Source organism: Papaver somniferum, chromosome 2, assembly GCF_003573695.1.
Source record: "Papaver somniferum cultivar HN1 chromosome 2, ASM357369v1, whole genome shotgun sequence".
Lineage (NCBI taxonomy): Eukaryota > Viridiplantae > Streptophyta > Magnoliopsida > Ranunculales > Papaveraceae > Papaver > Papaver somniferum.
This window is the reverse complement of record NC_039359.1, coordinates 171,133,660-171,144,033: the sequence shown is the minus strand read 5'-3', so window position 1 is coordinate 171,144,033 and position 10,374 is coordinate 171,133,660. Positions and strand designations below refer to the sequence as shown.

The following is a 10,374-nucleotide window of genomic DNA, read 5'->3' as shown; positions in this document are numbered from 1 at the left end:
CAGACTCTCACTATCGGTTAAGGGGCACCTAAGTGGACACCTGCTATTTTTGCGACAATTCTCAGTTCCTTTCCCGCGACGAGCTTACAGCACTTCTGAAGTGTCGTTCTTCCCTACGCTTCCTGTGTGTCGCAAAGGACAGTCTTAAAACGATTTCTTTTTATTTCATCATTTGTACTCAACTTTTGAGCATTAATAAAATCTTTTGAGTATTTTTCCAACATGATGAGAGGATAAATTCTTGGTGATTGAGGCAATGGAGGATCTATTCACTCATGTTTGATTGGTAATATTTTTATTTATAATTTCTTTAATTATTTACTTTATTTAATTCACTTGGATAAATATAAAAAAGTGAAAACTACTGACAAACCCATTTTTCTATTTTTCTCCCCTGAGAAATCCACGTTCAGAAAAAGTCACGGGCGCACCCATTTTTTCTGAGAAAATTTTTCCCAGACCCGTAGTTTTATAAAATTATGTTCCGTATTTTTTCTTCTTCTCTTCTCCGATTCGTCTTGTTCTTCCTCTTTACTCTACTGTGACCTCCCTACGAGTAAAATTAACCATAGGGAAAACCCTAGAAATCAGAAGCAAATCATAACCCTAGAAATCACAAGCAAATCATCTTCACGAAAAGAGAAGAAGGTTATCACAGTAAGAAAAATGCTTGGGAAGCTACGTTGATAGAAATCGCGGAGCTGATTGATTTCGCCATTTTTCTTTTCCAGATTTAGTTCGATTTCAATTTCTTTTTTTGTATCGCAGAGTTCTCCAAATGGAAAGGAGATTTTAAGATTTTTTTTCTCGTTTTTGTTAGATCTAGTTTCAATTCGGATGCTAACATTTAATTTTTTTTCCATTATTTTAGTCCGCAGCAGGAGAAAGTTCGTATTTGAGACTAGATGTGGGTTTAGCACCTTCAAATAATGGCACAGAGATACTTTCTCAAGGTTACTAACATACGATTGGTTTGTATTTAAGAAATTTAAATCATGGTACCCAAAAGTGTTGATTTTGTTTTGCTATTGGGTGTTTTGCAGATGCACGGGGGAAGTTAGTTAGCAATGGCAAGGTAATCTCAATTTCAATAGTTAAATATTTTTTGATTCTTTACGTTACATAAATTGTGGATGAAACTCCACAATCTGTTTACATCTTTGAGTTGAGTGGTCTTTTGTATAAGTACTAAAATGTCAATGATCAAAACTCAACCAAGGTTGATGACAAACCAAGACAAGGACAGAATTGAGAAGTTGATCATCATATTTATTGTGTGTCTTGACATAATAAATTAAGAAACTAATTACATATTTTCTTAAGTAATTATCTCAATGTGTGGAATTATCATGCACCATGGAATTATCATGCACCATGGATGTCTTGTCATTCTGAATGAGATTAGGATGGCCATGGCATTTTGCTGCTGGATGTATGTGAGTATAGTACTAACAACTTGACTATGTGAAAACCACGATATGATAAAAGTGAAAATTACAAGAGCTGGCATTTTGCTGGTGGACATGTATTTTCTTAAAATAACCTTAAGAATTTGCTTGCAAGAGCTGTAAGTACAAGTTTTGGTTCGGTATGTCTCTAAATCAACATGTTTGGTTCGGTATCTCTCTACAAGTGGTTTCAAGCACTCATAAATAAACATGACCATCATTAAAGTAATATTATTATTAATATTGTGGGGAAGCCAAAATAAATCCAGAAAGACTTGGTGATGTCATGGTATTGCAGACTATTGAGCTGAATTGCAGGTGGAATCTGGTGTTTTGAGCACAAGTTGAAGCGGATGGAGAATGAGTTTTGTTACTGCAGTAAATGGAGATGACAATACTCATGGAGAATGGTAATGCCGAGGAGATGCTGCGCTAATATTCAGCTGTTGTTGCTATGGATTATGGTGTATGTTGATTATTTACGTATTGATTGAGCGAGAACAAATAGCTTCTTCTCATATTTTTCAAGTGTGTCTCGATGCTTCCCTTTATCATTCTCGGTATTGTTGAATTCTTTTATGCATCTAAGAAAATGGTTGCATAGTCTATTATGCATCTACAAAAGTTGTCGGTTTAGCTATGCTTCTTTGAAGATGCATAACACGTTATGCAGCTATTATTTTAGGTGCATGATAAGTTATGCATCCTTTTTTTTTGTTGCATAACTTGTTATGCAGTTTAGTGAATGGTTGTTGATGTTTTTTCAAATGTTGTTGTAGATAGTGGTAAAAGGGATTCTTTTCGAACTTGTGAAGGTAACTTTTTTTTTAGATTTAAATAAATAAATGAAGGAAATTAATTTTTTGATAGTAATGTCAAGATTTTAGAAGGATTAAGGCTCAGGATTCACTACCACTTCAAGTTGATTGGTTATAAATAATATTTCAGAAATTATTATTAAGCTCTTTTTCTTATTAAATCACTTTTTAATTTAAAAGGTGTCCAATATTAAGTTGTAATCCTTAAGCATGATTTATCAAAGAATTATTCTAAGCATAAAACATCAAACTGATTCACAACTAATTAAGAAAACCATTTTATCCTTTTTTTATAGGGAAAATTAGGCTAAGGCCCAATCCATGGATAACCCATAAAATGAGGTCCCGAGTTAAAAGAGTTTTAAAACCAGGCCCCGAATTAAAAATAAATTTAATTAAAGTTGAAATGACCAGATTAATCTTCACTATATAAGTATCTAACCTAGCTTTTCTCTCACACGGACACAGTTATTTTCATTTCAGGAGACAGAAAACGGATCTCTTCTGAAAAAATTTGCAGAGAATTTTTTTTCCAGATACACAGGTAGGTTTTCGATCAAATCTTCTTCTCCCTGTTTAATCTTTTCTTCTTCTTCTTCATGTTTAATCTTCTCGAAGAATTTGTTGATTGATTTAATCTTTTCTTCTTCTTCTTCTTCTTCCCTGTTTAATCTTCTTCTTCTTCTTCCTGTTTAAATCTTCTAGCCGAAAAACCATAAGAACAAACCTAAAAGTAGTTTTTGATCTGTTTGCTGAGAAAAAAGAAGAAGAAGCGAAGAAAGGTCAGTTTTCTCTCTTCTCCTTTTCCTCTCTGGTTTTAGGTTTCGATTTCTGCTTTCACATGTTTCACTTCATCATGATTGATGTTTTGATTTCATTTGTCTGTTGATTTTGTGGTTGTTTTTGAAAATTAGGGTTTCGCAACTAATTTTGACTCATTTAGGTTTCATGATCTATAATCAACTAATTTGTATTCTTACAATTTCCACTGCAAATTCAGATTCAGGAAATAATCAAATGGCGAGAGGAAGAAGGAATCCACCTGAAGAAGATCCTGCCTTAACATGTATTATGATTCTTTCACTTCAAGATGCCATTTACTGTTGGGGTATATGTTTTGTGATGTTTCTTTTGTGATAGATCCCGTGTAACTATAGAAATATAACCTGTGTAACTGTAGAAATAGAGTTACACAATAGAAACTGAGTAACTATACAAATAGAGCTTGTGTAACTATAAGTTACGCATTCAAAATCTCACCACTGACTGTATTGTGGTTTGTATACTGATTGTGTAACTTATAGTTACACATACAAATGAGCCTATGTAACTGTAAGTTACACCACATATTAAAAATCTCACCACTGACTTGCCTTAGGTTATGTTTAAATTGTGTAACTGTTATTTATACATAAAATTGGTTGTATAAATTAAAATTACACCTTCATAAGAATGTGTAAGTTAAAGTTACACCTTGTATAATGTCTAAGATTAATACACAACACATTATAGCATGATTTCAGTTTGTGTACTTGGCAGATACACATTCTTTGTACCATGCTTTTGATTTTGCATTAAAAAAAGAGTGTATTTGATAAGTACACAACTACTGATTCTTGTTGTTTTTTTGTGTAATGTGTACAGGAAAGTTAAGACACTCATTCAATGCAGTTCAAGATTTGGTGAAAGAAATAAAGCCAATAGGACTATCTGAGAGCTAAAACGTATATTAGGAAAGCGCCTTATGGTGATCTTGTAATGTTTTATTACGATGGATTTGATGTTGCTGCTCCAAAGAACATGAAACAAATAACAACTAACAAGCATGGAGTTGTGAAGCTTTTAAACTGCTTCGATGGAGATTATGGGGTACCATGTGCATTTAAATTTGGAGAAAACTTTATAGAGTCTACACCGGCGAAGTTTGCTGGTATAACTGGAATGAAAAGGATTGGAAGAGAAGAGGTCAAAAGTTAATAGAAAGGTTTAATTTAAAGAAGGTGGATGAAAACGTGTTATACAACAAATATTTTTCAGATATCAAAGAAACAAAACATTCAACGGTAGTGACTAAGAAGAAGATTATGGAGACAATAATAGAAGTTATGAAGAAGAAAAAGAGAAGAACAAAACTTGATGATAAGCATTTAGTTTGTGTGATAGGGTTTTATTTGTGTTGTGAACTTTTTTTGGCGATAAAAATGCTATCTCAGTAAATGTTAAATATCTTGCACTCGTCGAAACTTATGAAACTGTTCTCGAGGTCTCCTGGCCAGATTTGGTACACGAGCATTTGTTCGAGGAAATACTACAAAATGCAGACTGTCCTTCAAACGTGAAGGGTTGTGTGCAATAAATAATGGTAGGGATAATGTTTTTACTTGATTGTAGTTCAAGTAGTTTTACTGCTGAGTTTTAGATATTTTTTGCCGATCGACTAATTAAATTGATTGATTGTTTATATGTTGCGGATCTTGTTTGTTGAGCACACACCAGCAGGATTGATACAAAAAGTTCAAAACAACGAACAAAAGATCCCAAGGGTTGGAAGGTGGACATGGACGTGATATCAGATTTCATAGCTGGTGTAAACATGACAGAGTTTACCGTAAGTGTTTGCTATTACTTGCTTTATATTTTGTTTACTATTACTTGCAAAAGAGCTTGTCTAGCTGATATTTACACATGCAAATATAAGTTATATTTTGTATATGGCATGTGTAACTTAAAGTTACACATATAGATGAACTTGTGTAACCTTAAGTTACACTTGCAGATCTCACCACTGGATTGTGTAACTTTAAGTTACACATGCATTATTACCATCTCTTTTTGACCTCTCAGTCTGTTAAATGCAGTCAACTGCTAGCTTTGTGGAAGAGTTCTCACAGCTTGAAAATGAGCTTGGTATATCAACAGTGGAACCAACCAAGGGCGATCTGAAAAGGTGGCTATGACAGAGAACAATTGAGAACGGAAAACTAAAAGAGAAACTACAAGCAAACCAACAAGTATTTGATGCAGTGCGTAAAATTTCCAGAGAAGGGATATCAGAAGGGAACCTTACAGGAACACCAGAATACAAGATTCACATTTTTAGTTGCGAAATTATGAGAGCAATGGGTATTGAACCTTACAAAGTGACCTAGGAAGAGGTTATTCCACAAGAAGATGGTGTGGAAGCACATGAAACAACTGAGCATCAAGCAAGGTGTCGATCATACTAAAGAGGTCGAGGAACAGAGGGAGAAAGAAGAAAATGACGGGGAAACTTCATTCCAACATGAGTGTAAGTGGTTGTTCTTGTTTCATTTTTTTTTTAACAATTTAACATCATCATCATTCTAAATTAAAACATCTATTATATTGTTTATACGTTGAATCCTTGTGCAGTTCCATATATAAGTCTTGAAGCTGGAAATACGCCAATAATTATGCAAGCTCACACAACCACAGAGAAGGGCAAAGCACCTTCTAGTACCAATGTTGTTGATGAGCCGCAGATTGAAGCCGCAGAAGCTGGTGTTATGGATGAGCTGCATAAGAAATCCGCGGGTGAAGAGAACAAACCGACAGGTGAAGATGTAACTACAAATGATGATGACTCGTTGCCAGAGAAACCCACGGATTAAGAGACACCTGCAACTGTTGATGACAGTTGCAGATGACTGCTTCAACTCAGCCAACACAGATTGATGAATCTTTGGTGGTAACTTCTACAACTCAGCAAACTCAGGGTGACAATCCTGAGACCTACAGGTTTGTGCAATTAGGACCTAACCTAGGTGATATGACGGATGTTGAGGTAAATGAAGTGGTAGATGAGGTCATCAGCGACATCAACCAAGGTGCTGTAGAGATGGAAAATGCAGAACCTACCTCCACTGGTAACCCATCTTTCTTAAGTAATTTCTTATAAATTTTTGTCCCTTGCTGATTCCATGTTTCTTTGTTGTTTACAATACAAGTGTAACTTGAAGTTACATATTGTAGGTCTTATGTAACTTTAAGTTACATACAATACATGATTGATAATACAATTGTAACTTGAAGTTACATATTATTTGGGCTTGTGTAACTTTAAGTTACATACTTGGCCACCAAGTGTAGCTTTCTGTTACACATGTGCAACTCTTTTTGATTCTGCCTATTTTTGTTTGCACAGCTAAAACACAGGAAAACATTGGTAGTGATCCATTGAATTTTAGCCTTCGCATAGATAAAACTCCAAAACTTGTAGGAGAACTACTCAAGGAAGTTTCGAATAGACTAAGAGAAAGCCATCCAGGATTCGTACACCAGCGCGTGCTGAGGAATAGAAAAATTCAAACACAAGATCGGAAACAGTTTGAAAGTAAGGCAAAGAAGATTAAGAAGACTGCTAATGAAGAAACAATGGTCGCAGTCCAAGAAGTAGAAGAAGAAAGAATGGCCGCAGTTCCAGAAGTAGAAGAAGAAAGAATGGCTGAGGTTGGTGAAGAAGATGATGGGACAATGAGAAAGAATGTGAAAGGTTCCCCAGTGATCGAAAGTCTGGATGGCGAGCAAAAGAAGAAAGTGCTTGAATATTTCAGTACTCATCCCACAACGTAAGTAGCTATAACCAAAACTCATGCTTGATTCTGTTATGGTGTTTAAATGTAGATTTTAATATTGAACATTGTATTTTACTGCTTAATTCTGTTATTTTTTTTTAATTGTTTTTTTCTTTCTAATGTAGAGACATTGCTTGGATGGAATTCAAAGACGATGGTAGCCCGCTCTTTGATATAAACGGAGAACTAATGCTCCAATTTACCATGAAAGAAGCCTACTTGGAGTCGGAATTCCTTGATTTCTACATTAGCAGGTTGAGGAAAAATATAAACTCAAACCCCAAATATGAGAAAGCGATATTCCTCTCCCCGAAAGCATATTAAGTACTTCGAAATTTAAAATCTTATTGCATTTATAATGTGTAATTGGTGTTGTCAGATTATGATAATATGCTCGGATTTTTTAATATTGGCAAAGTGTGATGTGTAACTTGAGGTTACGTATGCATTTATAATGTGTAATCTGAAGTTACACATCCATTTATAATGTGTAATCTGAAGTTACACATCCATATTTTTCAAGTGTAAAACCTGGGGACTTATGTGTCACTTCTGGTTACATAATCACTTGTGCATTTGTAACTTTTGGTTTAAAATGTGAGTTTGATATTCCAAATGGTTTTTGCAGAAATCTTACTTGGACAATGACGGTGATTTCCATAAATTCTGGATTCCTAGGCTTGTTAAAGACTATTACAAGCACAAGAACAATGCAGTCAGACTTTTTGTCCCAATGTGCAACAACAACACACACTACACACTGCTGGAGTATGACTTAACGGGCACTAATCCTTGGTCCCACATGAACTCGTCAGATGTTAAGAAACTCAGGGAAGAACACTTTATAAAAGCCAAGAAATATGCATTTGCAATAACTAGAGAACTGACACTCCGATGTCCTCTTGGGTTGAATGAAAGAGCCAGAAATCTCGCTTTGCCCAACCAAGGTTAATTTCCCGGCTGTCTTCTTTTTGTATGCACTTACATGAAGATCAGGATGAAGAATAAACCACTTAACAAAAAACTAACAACACATCTGGTGAGATAGTTGGATGACAAGGTGAACGCATGAGAGGAAGCATGCTTTACAATATTCTTTCAGATCCATCCAGATATGTGTAAAGCAGTTATTTGGATTAAAAATACTTCTATACTTGCAAATATGTTGTTAGCTTAGACCTGCAAATATGTTGTTAATTTCGTCAGTTACTAGATTTTACCAGTTCTTGAATTTGCAAACTTCTATACTTTTAGATTGAAATTCCTTGAATTAAAAACTTTTGTACTTTTGTTAACTACAAGTTGTTATTAGACTTGCAAAAATATCTTGTTAGAACTTTTCTGCTATTTGCACAGGTTTCAGAAGTATGCAACATGTTAAGTAACTTAAAGTTACACATCAAATTAAGATGTGTAACTTGAAGTTACATATGTTAAAAATAACTGTTAAGTAACACATAGTTACTTAACAGGTAATGACAGGATAGTGGAATGTATAACACGGTAAAGTGCTGAAAAAATAAGTTAAATAACGCATAGTTACACATGCAATTAAGACAAACTAAATCAAAAAATGTAAAAATAACAATGTGTAAGTAATAGTTACACATCCATATTTTATAACTGTAAACCAAAGTTACACATGCATTTCCCCTCTGTGTTCAGAAGACACACACTGGGAATAGAAACATATTTCACATGTGAACTCACAAAATATAAAATCTGAATAAATGATCCTTGAACATAATCAACGTTGCATAAAAATAAAAAAGTTTGGTCCATGCAAACCGAAATGAAGAAAACTAAAAAACAAATAACCCAAGACAAATAAGAAACCACACATAAAATCAATACTTGCAGAAATGAACTTCTTCAGCTTAAAGCTAGGGGGTGTGTACTTCGGAGGATTCTTACAACTTGCCTTGTTGTGACCTGCTTCCTTGTAATTGCTGCAATGAACTTTCCTCTTTACCTTGTTTCATGTTTTCTAATAATCCTTTTTCCTGGGGGTCTACCTGGTTGTTTCTTTACAATAAGAGGGTTGATGGTGTTGTTTTCATCAATATCAACATGCCTGTTGTAGTTGGGAATCGACTGGATGCAATGCAGATAAATCTTTCTAAAATAGTCACTCGTAAAATACGGTGAAATGAAATCAATAGCCTCACGTTTAATCTTCCGTATGGCTGCAAGAGCATGAGCACAAGGGAAACCGTATATGCGCCACCTTCAAAAAAAACAAAAACAAGAATGTAAACAGTCGGCTAGTTACATAAGCAAATCATAAAACACACAAAAATCATCTAGTAACACATGCATACACAGGATGTGTATCTTCCAGTTATGGCATGCAAAATAATATGTGTAACTAGTAGTTACATATCCATATATCTAGTGTAACTAGAAGTTACACCCTGTAAACTTTCAAAAAAATTAACATACAAAAAGAAAAAAAGGCATAAGAAACAAAACCTTTGACAGGCGCAAGTCTGGTGCTCGAGGTCCACCATGTGAGTGCTTTCGCTAAAAACTTCAAACACGGTAGGACTAGCCACCAATACTTCCCAAACCAAACCTTCATCTTGAAGAGCCTCAAGCTTTTCCTCATACTCTGGGGTTAATGGAGTCATCATATTAGCGCCAATTTCATGACGGTCTGCCATCATTACCATTATTTTCCTCCTAATCTGAAAAATAAAAATACTTATGAATACAAAAAGTGACAAAACAAGAAATGAAAGACAACAACAACAACAAAAAAAAAGCACTCTATTAACCTGATCAAGAAGAGCAGATGCAGGAATCTTCTTGTGAATCAGAATCCACTTATTGAGCACTTCTGCTAGAGTACTAGATGTGCGTCCATACCGACAACATTTGAAATAGGCATTCTCATATGATTCAGGTGGGATGGTCTCGATGTAATCAGCCACCCAATCACAGTTCAAATCTCTAATTTTCTGTATGGCCTTAGCATGGTTTTCAGGTGAGAGTGCGTATGTCGCTTCTTGGAAAAGGTACAACACAAGCGTGTACCTAGGATCTAAGCCATTGATGGGCAGATTAGTCTTTAAATGATAGTAGCATAAGCTGTGGAACGAATCTGGATAGACAGGTGGAACACCATGCAAGAGTCCTTCATGGCGATCCGAAAGGAAGGTGCTTGGCCTTCCATCACCAACAACTTAAGTCAAATTCCTTAAAAACCACTCCCAGTTGTGGAAATTCTCAGAATCGACTAGTGCCACAACAAGTGGGAAAAATCCTACAAAAAAAGTGTGCATAATTGAAAAAATAATAAGTTTCACAAAAACAAAAAACAATGTGTAAATACAAGTTACACATCTTAAAACAAATGTGTAACTTAAAGTTACAGATGTTATTCCCTTAGTTACACACTGAGTAAACCGATATATAACTGAGAGTTACGCATGTTATTTGTCAACTAAAGTTGTTCAAAAACATAAAAAAAACATACCTTTACCACCATTGATCCCAGTAGCTGTCATCAAG

General features: G+C 34.9%; 1 protein-coding gene across 2 annotated transcripts; it reads left to right on the top strand.

Annotated features, from left to right (window-relative positions):
- Positions 1–459: 459 nt before the first annotated feature.
- On the top strand, positions 460–8,056 carry LOC113349778. Of its 2 annotated transcripts, XM_026593805.1 has the most exons (15): positions 460–657; positions 872–953; positions 1,044–1,075; positions 1,747–1,976; positions 2,228–2,263; positions 2,750–2,810; positions 2,972–3,048; positions 3,267–3,374; positions 3,911–4,628; positions 4,763–4,874; positions 5,125–5,555; positions 5,660–6,153; positions 6,432–6,855; positions 6,987–7,115; positions 7,490–8,056. In XM_026593805.1, the coding sequence occupies exons 12-15, from the start codon at positions 5,931–5,933 to the stop codon at positions 7,638–7,640; spliced, it is 927 nt and encodes a 308-aa protein (XP_026449590.1). In that variant the 5' UTR covers positions 460–657; positions 872–953; positions 1,044–1,075; positions 1,747–1,976; positions 2,228–2,263; positions 2,750–2,810; positions 2,972–3,048; positions 3,267–3,374; positions 3,911–4,628; positions 4,763–4,874; positions 5,125–5,555; positions 5,660–5,930; the 3' UTR covers positions 7,641–8,056. The 2 variants fall into 2 exon arrangements, 1 of the variants encoding a protein (XP_026449590.1); XR_003360363.1 differs by lacking the exons at positions 3,911–4,628; positions 4,763–4,874; positions 5,125–5,555; ... (2 more) ...; positions 6,987–7,115; positions 7,490–8,056 and having other exon boundaries at positions 3,267–3,622.
- The last annotated feature ends 2,318 nt before the right edge of the window (positions 8,057–10,374 follow it).